The 18936-nt window shown below is 44.2% G+C and overlaps 1 protein-coding gene across 1 annotated transcript; it reads left to right on the forward strand.

Moving 5' to 3' along the window:
- The first annotated feature begins 1414 nt into the window (after window positions 1-1414).
- Window positions 1415-17082, forward strand: LOC101163206 (tripartite motif-containing protein 2). Its single transcript, XM_011487187.3, has 14 exons — window positions 1415-2135; window positions 6137-6580; window positions 7325-7473; window positions 8259-8439; window positions 8537-8796; window positions 8872-9010; window positions 9087-9272; window positions 10618-10813; window positions 12463-12566; window positions 12651-12818; window positions 12898-13066; window positions 13734-13804; window positions 13881-14021; window positions 14099-17082. The coding sequence occupies exons 2-14, from the start codon at window positions 6482-6484 to the stop codon at window positions 14249-14251; spliced, it is 2016 nt and encodes a 671-aa protein (XP_011485489.1). The 5' UTR covers window positions 1415-2135; window positions 6137-6481; the 3' UTR covers window positions 14252-17082.
- Window positions 17083-18936: the final 1854 nt, after the last annotated feature.

Below are 18936 nucleotides of genomic sequence, written 5' to 3' on the forward strand. Positions count from 1 at the left end.
CCTTTTCTATCTATTGTGAAACTGATGTTATTTGACATTTTTTGGTTTCTATGTTCAACAGAATAAACATGCATACAATTAACTTACTTCCAGTGAAGTCTAAAGGCCTGTTCACACCGGGACGAATTTCGCCGGCGATTTTCGCCGACGTTTAACGCCTCGTGACTAAACAAAGGGCACCAACGAGAGTGTGCACACCGACGCGAAAAAACGCCAGGCGTTAAAGCGTCAAAAAAAAAAACGCCTCGGGTTCGTTTTTTTTTTTCGACGCGTCGCGTCGAAATCTACTCGACCAATGAGAAAGGCGCTTTTGCTCACGTGTCTGGAGCTTCTGAAGTTACAGTAAAACACAACTTGGGGGCGCTCAAACACAAAACTGCCTTGCTGAGCACACATACCAGCGAAGAAGATAGACGCCAAGTAGCGTCTACACAGCCGCGAAGCAATAATGACGGACATTCTAAAATATCCCCGAACCAAGCACCAGTTGGAGCTACTGGTGCTTGAAATATTCATGTTTTCTTTGTATTATTCGGACAAGCGCGTGAATACTTGCTCTCTTCTTCTGAGTGAAAAGCGACTTTAAGAAGCGTAAAGTTGCGCAGCGCCACCTTGTGTACAGGAGTATTTCTGTTTTACATTAAGCGCCATCTAATGTCAGGGAATGAAATTGCATGTTCACTCCACTCATCGTCAGCGAAAAACGCCTGGGTGTGAACACAAAAAACGTGGCGAAAAACGCTGGCGAATAACGCCTGGCGAATATTCGTCCCGGTGTGTACGGGCCTTCACGCTGAGAAAAGCAGCTTTACACTGATATACATCAGATATTTAAACAATTGTCACAAAACAACTGACTGTTTGCTAGAGAGCAAATCCGAGTCTATTCAAAAGATTTGGTCACAGATTAAAATGAAATCCTAAATCCAAATTGCAGTCCAGTACATTCAATGACTGTACATGAGAACTGGACTGATTGACTCCTCCCCCCCAGTGTTCCAAACAGGAAGTACCTGCTGGTTCCTAGAAACCAAGATCCCATAAACTTCAATCAAACAGCTGTTACTCAATCGCTCTATTGGTCAGAAGAACCTTTCTGCATCTGATACCTTTTTTTAACATCTTCTTGATAATCCTCATTACTTTTCCGTAATTTTCTGTAGTTCAAGGTATTTAAGTTATAAACTGACCAATCAGATGCCTCAATAAAAGTACAAGGAGCCCCCTGACCCCCACAGCCAACATTCAAAACCTTTGATTGACAGATTCCGTGTGGTAGGGGTGCGGTCTTTCTTCAAGCTCACTCCTGATTGGTTAGAAATCCTGACTCGGACCATTCACAACGTAATGGCGGCTGAATTGACTTCATTTGGTTGGAGCCAGCAGGAAACCCTTTTCTTTGGGTGACGTCACACTCACCCGCTCCAGTTTTCTCACTCAGTGCTCCACATCTGGTGTTTTCTCTGCTTGGATCTCCCAGGGGTCGTTGACCTGACAGAGGATACGTGTTTGCCAGCATCTCACCGCTTTGGCCCTGCACCACCACATGGGTTTGAACTTTCCATGGCCTTAATCCAGCTCTGTGAACACTTCACGTCTGTCAAATTTAGATGAAAGATTTTCATTCTCTCTGTATTTTATATCTCAGACCTTCAGGATTGATCTTTTCTGTTAAATCCATGTTTCAATGTCACTGACTTCACTGTCAACACGTATTGCATCAAAGCGCCATACGAATAAAGTTTAATTGAAGATGACCCGGTCTGTTTTGAGTCAATGATCCACGTGAGTGCACAGGGCGAGCGACGTTGATTAAAGATGGACTGAAGGAGGAGAGAGAGTGTCAAACCCCTCCTCCAGCACAGACTGACTGACAGACTCGTGGACCAACCGTCTCTCCTCTGGATCTTTGTCCCGATTGGCCACAGAAGGCCTGAAATCTGATCCCCCGTCACCCCCCCTCCCCTCATGGAGGTGGTGGTGATGCTGCTGCAAGCTGCTGGTGTTGCCGTGACGATGATATCCTCCCCCATCGACACGCTCACGGAGACGGAGGAGAGGCAGCAAACAGGACAGAGTCACGAAGGACGGCTTCAGGCCGGGGAAGACGTCCCACCGACCGACTGCCAACCGCGGTGAGCGCCGCGTTAATCTGCTGGATGAGGGGAGAGACGCACAGATGGATGGATGAGTGAGCGCTGGGCGGATGGATTGATGGGTGGAGGAATGCTGGAGGGTGACAGCAGCAGCTGGAGCACGCTGGGTTTTCCTGAGAGAGGGATGAAGGATGAGGGAGGAGAGGAAGGAAGGAGGATGAGATCAATCTGGACCTCCTCAGCAGCAGAACACAAACACACACACACACCCACACACACAAGTGTCTGTGTTTGTGTGTGTGTGGGTGTGTAGGGGGGGTGAGCTTCCAGGCCTGAATGAACACGCTAGCATCCAGAGAGCTAGCATCACTTCCACGAACACGAACTGAGCTGACACACATTCGTCACTGCAGAGACGCACAACATCAGAGATGCTGCAAAAAATACAAACCAGGGGGAGAAACCAGAGCAAAGAGAGGAAGTGTGAGCAGACAGAGCGTTGGTGAAACGCTGGTATTTACGGTGTTTACAGGAGGAAAAACAACAGGTGACAACAGAAAACCAACAGGCCCGTCAGGAAACCTCACATCTTTTCAGGAAGTGAAACAGATTAGGTTTCCTGCAGGAGCGTGGATGGAGAAAGATGGAGATCCTGGAGTGTTGCTTGGTGGGTTTTAAGGCCCGCATGGATCCTCTGACACCTCTGTGACCTGAAGGGGTTTAGAGCTCTCAGGAAACACTTTGAATCAGTTCGGTTCCTGAGCCTGGATATTTGAAGACCGCAGGTCTAAGACACGGCCGTTCTAAGATCCACTCCGATCCTCTTTTGATCCATTTCCACAGCATTCCCACAGGCTTTTTAATTATTAGTTTCAGACTCTGAATTTGAGTGTTTTTGATATTTTCAAGAATCATCTTACAGATAACTTCAGAGCATCTGCCTTCTGGGAACGATCCCAACAGATAAACCAAATAAACCGTTAGATCTGGGATTTTCTGTTGTTGCAGTGGTTTTACGTGACTGTTCTTTGGGTTAAAACCTAAAAACTTAAAAATGCAAAGACTCAGACCTTGAATTTGAATTTTATTGAAGCTGTTGGGTCTCTGTTCACATCATAAGATGATTTCGACGCTGTGGTTCTTCTCCAACAGGCTGCACAAACAGGAGCGACCTGAACAGAACCAGACTGATCTGATGCCACAAAACACATTTACACAACATCTTATAGTCGGTTTAACCGAAGAAAGCAAAGCATTGTGGGACGGCGAGGATCCTCTGGTATGTGTCTGTTGTGGCGTTCTCCTTCAAGAATGGCTCCTCTTGTCTGTCAGTCGGTGTCAGTCTGCGGCGGGTTCCGCGCCGGTTCTGCAGCACAAAGCTGCACAATCCTCAGCAGAGAAGTCTTAGTGTGGGGGGGTCACCTCTCTGCTTGAGCTGGAATCCCCCCCCCCCCCAATGATGTTGTGATGAGGCCTGTGTGTCAGACACGTGTGTGCATGAGGCGCCCTTCATCAGGAAAGAGGGGGCGTGTCCTCCGAGCAGCGTTTGTTTGAGGGGGAGGAGGTGCAGAAACGGGATTAGCCATAAAATCTCTGGTTTCCCTGATCCATAATCCCCCCCCCGCCCATACATGAAATATTCACTGGAGTTCATCTTCTGCATGAAGATGTGAAACAGATGTAGAGACACAAAGAAAGAGAGACGGAAAAAACGACAAAACCCCAAAATTCTGTTTATCAGCTGCTGACAGCAGGTTTGATGTAAGGTAGCAAATGTTGCAGTTCTCCAAATGTCCACAAGAGGCTGGTTTCACAATGATTCAGTTTCCCATTGACTCTGACCAAACATTCACTTATATACAGTTGGGCTTCAGAAATATTTGCAATGTTTATTGCTTTAGTGTCAATGAGTGTGTAAGTCCTTTTGATTGGCAGGTGGGAGGACCCGTTCGTGGACTCAGGAATACTCTGACTCTACTTTAACTGTCAATCTTCAGCACGTTGTGATGGTGGTCAGAGCTCACTTTAGGCCTTCTCCCCAGAATTCCCTGGGTGACGTCGGCAATTCTCCATCTGGTGTTTACTTCTCAACGGTTCTCTGGGTTCACTGAAGACGACAGACTAAAATCCTCCATTTTTAATAGTTTTTCTAATCTCCATGACCAACCAAAGTTTGATCTTCAGTCAATGTTTGTGGAAACGCAGAAGTTAAACTTTAACACAGAGAGACACCTTTGGCTGAACTTCCTGAATCTGTTACTTTCACATGTCAGGGACTTTTCCACATTAATGTACAACCGTGATGGTCAGCCTCAGAAATGTGAGCTTCTGACAGACAGAAGACTCTGAACCCACCGCTTCCCTCTTTCAGTCAGACCTGGACCCTAAAACCATTTCATCTGGTCTTTTGTTAAAAAAAAAACAAACAAAAAAAAAACAACCTCCCCTGCAGTTTGTTGCCATGGAAACCGCCCCACCCCCTGTCTGACTCCATCCTCCTCAGTCACTTTGAAGATGTTTAGCTGACCTACATTTCTGCTCCTGGAATCCATTCAGCTGATTTTACAGAAGGCGTTTGGGGGGTTGAAAGCAGAACTTTACCTCCAGAATTCTCCAGAACCCTGCTGAGAGTGGGGCTCCTTCCTTAGTGTGGATCATTGGTCAGACGAACTGTCCGCTGAACGTCTGTCTCAGAGAACAGCAAATGTCCTCATGTCAACTTTGGCACAGAAGTTGTGCTTTCAACAGTCTTCTGGTTTAGTCCTTTCCTCCACTTCAAGGGTTTTCTCAGTCTGGCTAAAGATCACAGACTGGATACTTTTGAGCGTTTGTCTTGCAGATCGGTTTAAATTCATTCTTCTCCTGAGTTTCTCCACATCGGGGTTTTGATTCTGAAAGGCCCAGTCTACAGGCATCTGGACCATTGACTGTATCAGAGAACTGGACCGAGTCAGAGTGACGTCATCCATAGAACAGGATTGACTAACGATTCCAACCAAATGGTGGGAACCGCTTTCTTTGGGAACCGCTTTCATCAATCAGCAGTGAGCTCGTTGGAAGTCCACATCCCTGCCACGTGAAATCAGGCTACACAAAATCAAAGGTTTTGAATGTTGGACATGGAGGCCAGCAGGCTCCACCTACTTTAATTAAGGCAGCTGACTGGTCAGTTAATAACTTGAATAACTTGGAACTACAGAAAAAATGTAGTCAAAAAAAGAGGATTATCGTGTTTAAAAAGGTATCAAGGTAAGATGGTTATTTTCGACCAATAGAATGACTGAGTAACAGCTGTTCGTTTTTCTATAGAAGTCTAAGGGATTTTGGCTTCTTGGAGCCACTTCCTGCTTGGAATGACTGGGGGGAGGGGCCACTCAGTCCAGTTCTTGATTGGCAGGTGGGAGGACCCATTCATAGGCGAGTCAGAGTCAGTAGAAAACTGAATTGTTGTGAAACCAGCCACTTGTGGTCATTTGAAGAACTGCAACGTTTGCTACCTTTGCATCTAATCGGCAGTGGAAGGGGGGAGTTTGGCTGAAACATTTGTCTTGGACCAAACTGTGACTCAATACGAGTCTGAAGTGTAGTTATCGTGTACAGTCAATGAAATGTATATTTAAGCTCTCGGAGAGTCCCTGTAATCCTGTTAGGATTCTCTTTAGCTGTAGAATTCTGGAGTAAACCGGTTCTTGGATACAATCATTGAAATGTGGATCCGGTTTTTCTCCTCCAGGCGTTTGTCTTCACAGTTTTCATTACTGTGCCTTTGCTGGTTAATGTGAGTTGTGGAGCGGTTACTCATTTACATTTAAACTTAGCTAACTTTAGCAGCTTTTGCAGTAATGGAATAGAAATGAGGATCAGTCCAGGTGAGTCCAGGACTGACGGCTGCTCCGGTTCTGGTGGTAAAAAGCTGTAACAGTTCTGGGAATGTGTGCTTGCTTTGTGAAGCTCTACCTGTGGGAACCACCTGTGAAGAAAGGGATGCCAGACAAATCTGCTTCATCTCATTTTTCTACCTTTGTGATCCTCCACTGCAGGACGGAGCAGAACCTCCAAAATTCAACCTGACGGGACCGGACGGCCCCTCTGGGAGGTTTGAGACCACGACGACGGTCAACAGGTTGGAATAAAGAAGAACACCCTTATCTGCAGAGGTGACCCCCCCCCCCTCCAACACACAGTGAAACTCCAATCAGCAGGTCAGCTGCTCATTATGGGCTGCCAGATGTGGTGTGAAGAACCACCGCTTGAGTGTGTGATGGAGTAAAGCAGAGGGTCTTCCGAAGACAACACAACCTGAGCAGAGAGCCCCTTCCTCTGGCTGCAGAGACGATCACGGGGGTGTGATCGGTGCCCCCCCCTCACCAGGCTGCCTCTCGTAGATGGAGGCCCACCAGCACTCCCCTGATACCAGCAGTGAGGAGTGCACCGTCCTGGAGGCCCCACCTGGAAAAAACTCCTGCCCCCAACATGCAGCCAAGGTGAGTCTCCTGGACACAAACGCTTCCAAAGCTCAAAGACCCGTAGACGTTTTTCTGATGTCCAAGGTGCAGGCCGTTCTTTCCACGTGGCTTTGGCTCCCCCTGCTGGGCTGAAGGTTTTCCTGCAGCTCCCTCCTCCAGCTCTCTGTTGGTTCCTGGATTCAAAAAACGCTCAAAACCACAGAAAAAAAACTTTAAATCCACGCTGACAGGTTACAAATCACTCCAACAGGAAGAGAAAGAAGTAAAAACCTTATGTTGGAGACGTGGTAGCTGGGATGCTGCCACACCGTTTCGTTCAGCTTGAGCCAACGTTTCATTTAATATATTTTCAGAATATTCCAGTAAAACATGTGCGAGCAACAGGGGAACACAGCTTTTGTGAGCTCGCCACTCTAATAGCGTTTTAACATCTAAAAACATTTAAAAGTGAAATTTTTCTCAAGCAGTGTCGCATTAATGCTCGAGGCGTTAGGAGGCTATAGATCAAAATCCCTAATAGGAATTTACATTTGTAAAAGATACTAAAAGTGTTGTTTTTTTTATTTTATTTTAAATGGTGGCCCTTATTTTAGGTCAAAATAAAGTTGTGGTTGCAGACTTAAGCTAGCAGCATGTGAAATTTTGTAAAATTCGCTCCAACAAAAGTTTTCTTTTCCCATGTTACGTAAAAAATCACCAAATTTCACCTGAAAATGGCATCACGACCTCCGTTCCAGACTTGACTCTTCGTCCCACCTGCAGGTCGCTGACGTGTTCTGTTCGGCCTGCGAGTGCGCGCTGTGCAGCGACTGTGTGCCGGAGCACGAACAGCACCCTAAGGTGCCCCTCAGCCAAGCTCTGGAGCAGCACCGCAGCCTCCTGCAGGAGAGGCTGGGGGCTGTTCAGACCAGGTACAGCCTGAGACCACCACCACCACCAAATCAAGTTTTCATTTAGTCTTCTTCTATCACAAATGTCAATGTTCACCTTAAGGCTGTGTCACACAGCCACCATGTACGGTTAGCTTATATAGGATTGGTGAAAATCGATCATACGTGAAAAAAGTTGTGGTTCTTTATGTGAAATTTTTACAGATATATCGTGAACCACATTAAAACCATGAAAGAAGCACAAATAAACCCCACAAAGAACACGTAAACACGCACTTCATTCAATTTCCTCACTTTGACATTCAGAGCACTGGACAGAAATCACATCAGCACTATGGACAGCGATTCTTTGTTTTAAGTAACCCTTGTGCTATCCTAGGCACTTTAACATTGGGAGTTGGGTCATCTAAGATAGCACAAGGGTTAAACATTCAGGATTCCCCAGGTTTGCACCAGTTCTAAGCCAGCTGCTAGGTTGAGGCAGCCCACCGAGACAGGTGTATGGAAGGCTCTAAAATGTTTATAACCATCTTTCTGAGTTCCAGTTTTAGGATTTTTCCTGTCTTTTCAAAAACCCTCCAACCTCTGTGCAAAAGCAAAAATCACTGGAAGCGTTGACTCCTAGTGGACAATTAAGGAAAAGCAAAGCAAGGATTTAAAAAAGGGAACCATAAAGTACAGAAGACATAACAGAAAAGTCATTTTTCGGACGACAAAGACACAAAAAGTGGAATAGGCATACATTTATGCAAAAATATAACAATACCTTTACTTCCAATCCTTTCATTTCTGTCACTCCTCCAAAGACTGCCCCAGATTTCGGATGCGCTGTCTTTCGTCAAGGAGATTCTCCACCAGCTGACCAGCCAGAGAGGCTCCATCGAAGAGGACATCCAGTCCAGCTTTGAGGATCTGCACAAGCAGCTGGACGTTCGGAAGAGTGTGCTGCTGATGGAGCTGGAGGTCACGTACGGACTCAAACAGAAGGTGGGAAACGAGATGAGAACCATTTATGGCCAGTTTGAGCTGCTTCTTTCTTTCTCACCAACTTAAAATCTTTAAAAAATGGATTGTGTTTTCGCAGGTCCTTCAAGCCCAAATAGACAGACTCCTCCGTGGAGACGAGGACATCTCCAGCGTCTGCACCCAGACGGAGGAGGCTCTGGCGGGCGAGGCATGCGCCGCAAACCTGCAGGTGGAGCGCGACCTCGGGGAAAGGCTGGGCGAGCTGGCTCACCTCTGCATACCCAGCCAGCCCGAGGAAAACGACCAGCTGGATCTGATCCTGGAGACAGATGGGCTGAGAAAGTCCATCCACAACCTGGGGACCATCCTCACCACCAGGTGGAGCAGCGCTGAGTCGGCAGGACTCCAGCCGCCATGACGGAGAAAATCTCATGTGTCATTTGATGTCTTCAGCGCGGTGGCGAGCCAGAGTGAAGCCATGGGTGCCGGTCTGGAACAGTCCATCGTGGGACTTCCTGCCTCGGTTACCATAGTTACAAGAGACAAATCCGGAGGGGCCTGCAAAAGTGGCAATGCCATTCTTTCCGCTGAGGTAGCGCCGGACGCTCAGTACACGGTTTTTCGGGAACGACCTCACACAGAAATGACCGAGCCACCTTTTCATGCAGGTCTTCACCCCAGATGGCAGCATCGTAGACGGCGAGATCGTTGACCACAAGAACGGCACGTACGAGTTTGTGTACACGGTGCCGAAGGAGGGGGACTTCTCGCTGGCTCTGCGGCTCTACAACCAGCACATCAAAGGGAGTCCCTTCAAACTGAAGGTCATCAGAGCCTCAGAGGTGGAGGTAGAGGTGGGTGGAGCCACCTTGGAATTTGGCATTCATCCTGTTGACTGGTTGGTGAAATAGAGAGAGATCTAATCTAACTTTTTAGTCTACTTTTCCAGTCTGCACTGGAGTTTGTACGTTTGTATGTTTCCATTTGTTTTGCAGGTGTGAATGTTCAGCAGAACTCTGGTCCAGATCAATCTGTAGTTAACCTGACCACCAGAGTCTTGGTTGACTTGGAAGTGAACTCTGATACGGTTCACTTGAGTGTGTGATTAAGCTAATAGCAGAAGGGAACCAAACAGAACAAGTGGTGGAAGTCCTGAGTACAAAAGTAGCCTCAACTCACACCCAAAGACGTAGGAACCAGAAAACGGTTGGACAACGTCTCAACAGTAATAATGAAAACACCTTGACCTCACAGAAAAGGACCAGTACGATGTCTTCTTCATGACTTCAGTCTTTCCTGGTCGGAGCTCATACTGAGCAGCTGTCGGAGTCGTGGTGGACGTTTCCAGGAGGTTTGGTCCGCTCTGGTATTAAATACAGGTCTGAGCCTTTTTAGGACCAACCCTCTCAGAACCGGTACCACAAGACCACAAGATGAATCATTCTAAAACCTGATTTAACTCTCCCACTGACTTGCAAACATAAACTCCAGTCTGGCCTCACTGAGGGAGTTTCACGTTTTACTGAAAAGTACAGATACTTCATGTTTAATACAAGGTTGACGATAAAAATGTAGTGCTGCCATGTGATTAATTTTTCTGTGAAAAATCTCATTTTGAGGTTTTTCATTTAAATTTGTGACATTGTGTTGCAGATCCAAATGCAACTAAAAAAAACTGGCTTTCTGAAGTTTTTTAACAAAACAGACTTCCAACCTTTTGGAGTTTTTTTCGAACTCGAACAATTAATAAAACGAAACAAAACCAAACGTCAGGTCCGGAGACTCTAATTTAACACATAAAACACTTTTGGGAGCAATCCAGTAAAACTTTATTAATAATAATAATGAAATGGATTTATCTGCGCTTTGGACAGCTCGTCAGTTTATATCCCTTACAGACGTAATAGCTGTGGCTTTGTTTTGGGGCAGTCCTCTTAAGAACTACAAAGTCGCAGATTGATGACATCACTGCAGCGGTGGATGAACAGTAGTTTGTCTGGAATTCATTAATTGCAATTAGCACAACAATGTCACACCTAATAAAAATCTATGTTTTTGGCATTTAATTTTCTTTTTTGGATAATTGTCACTGCTTGTATTAATGCCATTGCTTTTTTGGTAAAGCAGGCCTCTCCAGTAAATGAGACCCCAAGTCTCGAGAGATCGTACTAACATGAACCCTACGTTTTTCATTTCCAGGTGTCTCCCTCCACAACAACAGCAACCAACTCAGCAGCCAATGCCACACCCTCTACCGGCTCCTCTGAGGGGGCAAAGCGGCGAGGGAAGTCACCCGGACAGAAGAAGAAGGGCTCAAAACGAGCCAGCAGCGCCCTGGGCACGCCGCGGCGCAAAACCCAGAACCCCATCGAGGATGACCTCATCTTCAAGATTGGTGAGACAGAAATGTTTGATCTAAACGGTTTAGTCCCACAAGCAATATTTGGAAAGTTCTGCTGAGCAGCTGTAGCCATTCCTGGTTCCACAAGACGGCGTTTAGTTGGAGGTTCTTGCAGGTTTTTAGGGCGAAGAACACCTTTGATCATAACTTAGTCACAATCAAGGCTAGACAAGGACTGTTGGCGTGTCAGAAGAACAAACCAACGTCCACACAAAAGGTCAAGGTTCTTTTCTTTTAGGCAACATGACAAAAAAGAGTCAGTTAGGATCAACATGACAGGAAGGAAGCTACACAACAAAAACAGGTCCTCCACCTCGAAGAGGTCCTCTTTTATAGGTGGTTGGCTCCAAACAAACCCAAACTACTAATCAAATTCAAACAACATGTCCTATGAAACAAAAAAAAAATCAAAACATGTATAAAGTTTAAAAAAAGTCCCACAATTAACAGGAAAAATACAAAACAGAAATAAAACCTTTGGCTTTTTAAACAGGCCAAAAACAAGAGCTGGGTCCACTGGATGATTCAGGAAGTGCTCCAGAGGAGCCAGGAAGTAAAAAGGAAAAAACACCAAGAAAAACACACAGAGAGCAACCAAAATCAGGAAATTACACTGGGTGATCAAACTTTACAGTTGAGAGTGTTTGTGAGCAGGCCTCCAACCGGCCCCTCCAGGTTTAGGTCCAGAAATGAAGGACACCTTTGTTTTCAGCACTTCAGTTGTTTCAATACTAAAGGCTAAATAAAAAAAGTCTTCTTTCATAAAAAGACTATCAAAAAGTGCTTACATTTAAAAAAAAAAAAACGTCAGTAGTAAAGAACGTGTTCTTACTTTCTTCATCTTTTCTTTTCATGAAGCATCAGAAACTAAATCTTGTACCGATCACAACACAAAGCTTCAACGTCATGAATGAAGTCAGAGGAGCAGTGTTTTTATGCCTTTACATATGCAATATTCTCCTATACGTATATTTAAACTGGAAAATATGTGTACAACTTTTCAAATCATTATGTTGTACAGTTTAACACCAATAAAAGAACACATTTGTTTTAAAGTGGTGCGACACTTTAAAGTGGAACTTGAAATCAAAATCTAGTAAACTCTCTGGCAGTGCTCTGTTTAAAAATAAACTAATGTAAAAACACAGAAAGGGTTTGTTTCATCTCAGCCGTGCACTTCCAGATCGCCTTCCCGTTTCCGCACACAACCGGGTTTAGTCTGTCGTTCGAGCCTCCATTTTCAAAGTCACTCCCCTTAGCGTCCCCCGTCCAAGTCCCAAACTCTGTCTTTGATCCTGACTGCGTGTGACTACGCACAGCGGAGTGTCATCATGTCATCAGTCTGTTCATTCCCCAACAAACACAGCAACCAAGCATGCACAAACACAGGAAGAAAAACACAAAATCAAACATATCAACAATTTCAACAAAACACAATGAGTGTCACTGTCAGTTACTTTCACTAACAAATCCACACCTACACAGTGACAGACTTGTTCTCAGTCACAGCAGGTGAAAAAGGGTCAAAGCTGTTCCTGGTCCGTACCAAATGTCAAGATTGTAGACCGCTCAGTAAACCCGTACAGCAAAAATATTCATGCCAAAAAAGGAATTCAAATTCTTTGAATGTCCTTTCTCTTCAGGGACAAAGGGAAGGAATAAGGGGGAGTTCACCAACCTTCAAGGAGTGGCTGCCTCTTCCATCGGCAGAATACTGATAGCTGACAGCAACAATCAGTGTGTTCAGGTGCACAGGACTGGATCATGTGCTCAAGTCGTCTGACGTTCTTCTAAACGTTTGTTCCAACACAGAAATGTTTGATTGTTGCAGATTTTCTCCAATGAGGGAGAGTTTAAGAGCCGTTTTGGTGTTCGCGGACGCACGCCAGGCCAGCTGCAGCGACCTACAGGTGTGGCTGTGCACCCCTCTGGTGACATCATCATTGCCGACTATGACAACAAGTGGGTTAGCATCTTCACCAGTGAGGGCAAGTTCAAGGTTTGTGCTTTGTTGGTGATGGGGGGTCCTTACCGCACATGGACGGTGTGTTACGTTGGCTGCATCTCCCCCCTGCCAGGCCAAACTCGGATCCGGCAGACTCATGGGGCCAAAAGGAGTTTCCGTGGACCAAAATGGTCACGTGATCGTCGTCGACAACAAGGCGTGCACCGTCTTCATCTTCCAGCTGACCGGGAAACTCATCACCAAATTTGGTAGTCGTGGCAACGGTGATAAACAGTTTGCAGGTACGGATCGGTCCAAGATTGACGGGGGCTCACGAAGACTTTCTTTGTTAAACTTTACTATCCTATACAGATCAACATTATGGGACTTTTGACCTTTAAGAACTGATTTAGAACATTCAGAAACTCAAGCATCTCCTCCAAGGAAAATGTCAGTGTTTTAGAAAATAGGATTTTTGCAATCTGTGAATGACAGCTGTAAAATTCTCAAATAAAGCTCATGTGGTCATAGAAAAGCAAAAGTTAAAATACTGTGAGGGACATTGGTCGTAGCATTTTTTTGTCATATTTATCCTTAAAAGTCGGATGAGGCTGAAGTTGGAGTCTGATTTGTTTAGCTTCCACTTTGAGAGTTATGGGTTAAGGAAAAATATGAATATCAATTTTTATGGTTCCTACTTGAATTCTAGTTCATTAAAAAGTCTAAAGCAGCTGCAGATACTTGACAGAGGATGAAGATAAACTTTTCCCTCAAAAGTTAAGGGAAACTGGAAGCTTTGGTTTCCTACAGGTTGGTCCGTGAAAATATTGTCTGACATGAAACTGGTCTGTGGCCTGAAAACGGTTGGAGACCCCCGACATAAACAACAGTCATTCTTTCCCCCACAAATGTTAAAATGAAGAAAAAAAAACGTTGTTGTTGCATTGAAATGATGTTTTTCACCTGCAGGTCCACACTTTGCAGCAGTGAACAAAAACAATGAGATCATCATCACGGACTTCCATAACCACTCCGTGAAGGTGGACTTGCATCATTACCACCATGAGGGGGCAGTTGCTACGGTAACTTCAAACTATCTTATTTTTCCTTGGTCAGGTGTTCACCCCTGAAGGAGAGCTGGTGTTGAAGTTTGGCTCGAATGGCGAAGGGAACGGTCAGTTTAACGCTCCCACGGGCGTGGCTGTGGACACTAATGGAAACATCATCGTGGCTGATTGGGGCAACAGCCGGATACAGGTACAAACACTCGCCTGCTGGCTTTGTGGCCAACAGAAAGTATCGTAACAGCAGATGTTCTCATTAAAAATCTTCAGGTCTTTGACGGCAGCGGGTCTTTTCTGTCGTACATCAACACGTCTGCTGACCCTCTGTACGGACCGCAGGGCCTGGCTCTGACCTCAGACGGACACGTGGTCGTGGCCGACTCTGGCAACCATTGCTTTAAAGTCTACCGCTACCTGCAATGATAAAGGCTTGGGTGGGTGGAAGGAGCAGGAAAAGACGCTCAATGCATGATGTCCGATGATAACTGCATGGACCTGTGACAAGGGTTGACTGCAAGATAATGAAACTACCTGAGAGTTTGGTCGTCATGACAGCGTTGAGATCATCAAGAGAAACGAAGACGACATGCAATGGAAACCAGAAACTTTTCTAAAGCCAATTGCAGAGATGGGAGCAAAGAATGAAGAGAATCTCCAGGTACAAAACATTTCCCCCAAAGGTTGGTGCTGACGGCTTTAATGGTAGAACAAATGTTTTCTAGGGTGAATGATTTAAAATCGTCTTTGGAAAATATCAATTTTTCCAATTACAATGGTTGCTAAAATGGACGAGGAGATATTATAAATACACAGATGCGTGCAGAGGAGGATTGTGGGTTTTGCCATCCTGTGTTGTGTGTAAATGATGGCCCCTGATATTTTTACTTAAACGTTTTAGTTTGCATGTGATGGTGAACTTTGGATGAAGTGTTCCATTGACTTCATGATTATTTATGACTTTGGAACAGTTAAGGATTCGTCCATAGACCGAGACACGAGCCACTTTGAGCCAGCGTTCCTTTCACGGTGAGATTGTTTGATTTGTTGAATGTTTTCTTTGCGGTTCATCTGCTACAGATTGAGTTCCTCATTCCTGCCTGAGCTTAACTTTGATTGTCTGGATGTCTGTGTTCCCTCTATATTTGCATATTTTTTTCCTGAGAAAAACAGAAAAACCTACAAGTTCTATTTGTGGGAATATTCATTCACAATGTGTGCAAAACTTGAACTAAGGAACGTCCTGTATTACAGTAACATTCAGACACAAATGTGTGAACTCAATTGTCTTAGTAAGAAAAAGAAGGACCAGACGGGGCATTCTAGGAGATACAGATTCTTTTTTATGCCTTCAAAGGTCTAGAATGTTCCCATTCCTTTATCTTGAAAACTTGGAGGTTCTAGAATGTTCCGATTCATCCTTCTTTATAATTTAAATGTTTTTAAATGTTCCAATTCTTTATGACCTAAAAAATACAGAATGTTCAGATTCATCCATGTCTTAGACCCAGAGGTTCTAGAATGTTCAAAACTGTTTTTCTTCATGACTTCAAAGTTCTAGAATGTCCTGATTCTTTTTTTTAATGAAAACTTGAAGGTTCTAAAACATGGCTGCCCAAATCCAGGCCTCGAGGGCCGGTGTCCTACATGTTTTCCAACCAACCTGCCTTTGAAGCTTCTTTATTGGCTAAAACACACCTGAACCAGATAATCAGCAGCAGATAAGGCGGGGTTTCTGGAGAACCAGCAAGAGGCCGGCTTCAGGCCAGGATTTGGAGAACTCCTGTTCTAAAATGTTCATGTTCTTTTTTTTTCTAAGACTCGAAAGTTTCAGAATGTTCGGATTCATCCCCACTGTTAGGTTCTAGAATGTTCCAATTTCTCCCTCTTTATGACTTGAATGTTCAGTTGAATCCCTTTTCAAGAGTTGAGGGTTCTAAATGGTTCAGATTCCTTCCTGCTGGTGGGTCGATGGCTCTAGAATGTTCAGCTTCGTCCTTCTTTACAACTTGAAGGTCCTGAAATGTTCAGATTCTTCCTTTTCTTTAACCTGGATGTTCTAGAATCGCCCGTTGGTGTGGATTTACGGATTCTAGAATGCCTTAGATATTCATGAGGTTCCCTCAGTTGCTTGATCCATTCCATCCTGTGGGTCCTCATCAAAAGAACGATGCATGAGTGTTTTAGGCTGCATCTCCGGACATGGTTTAAATGTGTTCATGAACAGCTACATGTCCACAAAACAAACTGGATGTTTACAGGCAGCTGAGTAAGAGGACGGAAGATGAGGGTGGACTGCGAACAACCACATTTTAGTCATTTCTAACAAAAAGGTCAGAAAATGTGAAACTTCTACTACAACAGCAACTCCCTTTAGGCTTGTGCAGTTATAGAGGACGTTTAATAAATCTGACCGGTTTCTCTGAGATGCATATCAGTTTAAATTTCATGTCATATTCGTTGGTAATCCTCCTCAGTGCTGCCTGAGCCTGGTTTTACGGTAATCCTCTTTAAGTACCACGTCTGTAATAACCAACAACAAGAACATCTCTTAAAGTTAGAAAAAACTGGTATGTGTTCCCTTTCATGAAGGAATGTGCACAAAAGCAGTGTTTTGTCACCGTAAAGAATGACTTTGATGACAGTGAAACAAACAAAAGGGACAGAAACGATCGGATCTGTTGACAAAAGACTGGATGTTTGATGGAGTTTGGTGCAACAAGCTGTTATCTGCAAACCTAAGCAGTTTTAGCATCTGATGCCATAAATACTATACGCACAGAGCTGTGAATGAGCCGCTGAGTGTTGAGTAAAACCACATTCCCATCATTCCTCATGAACGGTGAGGTCAAAAATGGGAAATGACCAAGAATTTACAGACTGCATTCCTATAAAGTCCCTTGTGACACTACAGCCACGTTTCCACTGAGCGGTCCGGTCCGGTATATTGAGAGTTTCCATTATAAAATGGAGCCAGACTCAACCGTACCATTTTTGGGCCCCCGTTGGTTGTGGCTCCACAGAAAAATGAAATGGACCGGTTAGGGCAGAGCCACTGTTGAAATCTGTTGATTAGCTGAAGGTCATTACGACGAAAGAAAGCTCCAAGAAAGCAGCTGTATTCTTCTTTGCCGCCCACAATCGTCTCTCAGACAGCAGTAACCCTTGTGTTATCCTAGGCACTTTAACGATGGGAGTTGGGTCATCTAGACCCACTAGACAGTGCTCTGAACCAATGATTTGTGATCTTCACTGGTGTCCATGGATTACATGAAATCTTTCCATCTTTATCCACCTTTGTCATGGTAGGGAGAACACGTCAATGGAAGGGGGGGGGGGGTCATCTAAGATAGCACAAGGGTTAAATGCTTTGTATCTATGAAGAACCAAACGCCAAAGAGCTGCTGGATGACCTCCATTGGTGTTGTTAGCTGAGTGGAAACGCTCACCTGGATTACCAGGACCATTCTAAAACGGACCGCACCGTACTGCTCATTGGAAACATGGCTTATTATTCCAATAAAGCATTTACATGATTTATACAAGACAAAAATAGACTTCTGCTGCATTGACACAGAATGGGACAGCTTTTTGTGCTTTATTTTCAAACTGAACTGCTATCATGAATTCTTTAGAACCGCTGTCAAGGATTTTTAGCTTCTTTTGTCGAGTCTTATGAAAGCATTAAAATAGGACTGTTATCAATGCAATATGTACACGTTGTGTAAAGGTTAATTTATTTTATTTATTTCTATGCATGTTGTCATTGGATTGTGTTGGAATTCTGAAGTGCCCACAGCCTTTTCATCCGTTTTGTCTTAAAGTGGGGGTGTGGATGGTGTTTGTTGTGAGTGAAGATGAGAAGTCCTCAAATAAAACTTGTCTATGCTGTTGGGGAACGAGGACCAAGCTAACAGGAAAAGAAAATGCTTTCAAATGGCCTTTTCTTGCTGGAATCATTGAACAAGTTCAGCATTTAAGCTCGTTTAAGCCTTTTCTTTCTATTACTTCTTGGTTTTGTTTTGTGTTTCATTTCTTTGAATGACGACTAACCATTGACTGTATATGAGAAATGGACTAAGTGTGACATCATCCATAGAAAATGGTTACTTCCAACCACATGAAGTCAATTTGGTCGCCATATTTTGTGACGCTAATGTCGCTACCTGATGTCTAACAGCTGCTCGATCCGTCCACGCATGCGCAAAAGTGATGTCACTTCCTCCTCGTGACCGACATTGTGACAGTTAAGCAATTTGATTTAGATTTAATCCCGTAACTTGTATACATTTCTTATATTTGTTGCTCCAAGATTGTAAACCTGGGTATTCATTATCAAAACATTAAAAATAAAAGATGTTTTAAAAAGATCAGCTCCTGATATCTAGCATTACCTCCTGTACGACGGTACGAGCCGTTTAAATAGCAGACCACTCCGTGATCACAAGAATTTATGTTTTCCTTAACAATGGAGAGCTTGCCTCAAATTAGTTAGTTAAATAGTTAAGAAAAATACAAGAGTCATAAACTAAAATAAATAAATAGCTGTTAAAGATCGTGAACCGTTAAGTTGGAGCCAGACGTTGTCAGTTCTCTGGACTGAGCCTGGTGAAAGCGGCCTACACCTAATCTGTCAAATAAACATTTTCAATGCTGGGGCCAGCAGGCTCCACCTACTTTTGTTGAGGCATCTGATTGGTCAGTTTTTTACTTGAATAACTTGAAAAAATATCATGAAAATAAGAGCATTATCAAGAAGATGTTAAAGAAAGTATCAGATCCAGAATGACTGAGTAACAGCTGGTTATTCCTCTTTGGAAGTCTGTGGGATTTTGGCTTCTTGGAACCAGCAAGTACTTCCTGTTTGGAATCCGGGGGGAGGGGCCTCTCAGTCCAGTTCTCAGATACATTCAAAGGTTGGAACTTCACAAGCTTCAATGTTAAATCAGTTCTAGAATGTGGGAAATTCAAACTCTGGCTCCAAACTCCTTAAAGAAAAGAAAATTCTTTCTCACAGTTAACAAATGAATTGGATGTAATATTTTTGTAAAAATGATTTGTGCTGCCAACAGTCATTGTCTGTAGGTTTGTATGACCTCAGTGTTGGCTGG

Source organism: Oryzias latipes, chromosome 18 (assembly GCF_002234675.1).
Source record: "Oryzias latipes chromosome 18, ASM223467v1".
In the NCBI taxonomy this organism is placed as follows: domain Eukaryota; kingdom Metazoa; phylum Chordata; class Actinopteri; order Beloniformes; family Adrianichthyidae; genus Oryzias; species Oryzias latipes.

What these genes read in the sequence shown, in the direction of transcription:
- LOC101163206 (XM_011487187.3), top strand. Translation starts at nt 6,482, where the DNA reads ATGGAGGCCCACCAGCACTCCCCTGATACCAGCAGTGAGGAGTGCACC. An exon ending in CCTCAGAGGTGGAGGTAGAG is followed by an intron (nt 9,273 to 10,617) that starts GTGGGTGGAGCC and finishes TTTCATTTCCAG; the next exon opens with GTGTCTCCCTCCACAACAAC. An exon ending in GGGGCAACAGCCGGATACAG is followed by an intron (nt 14,022 to 14,098) that starts GTACAAACACTC and finishes AAAAATCTTCAG; the next exon opens with GTCTTTGACGGCAGCGGGTC.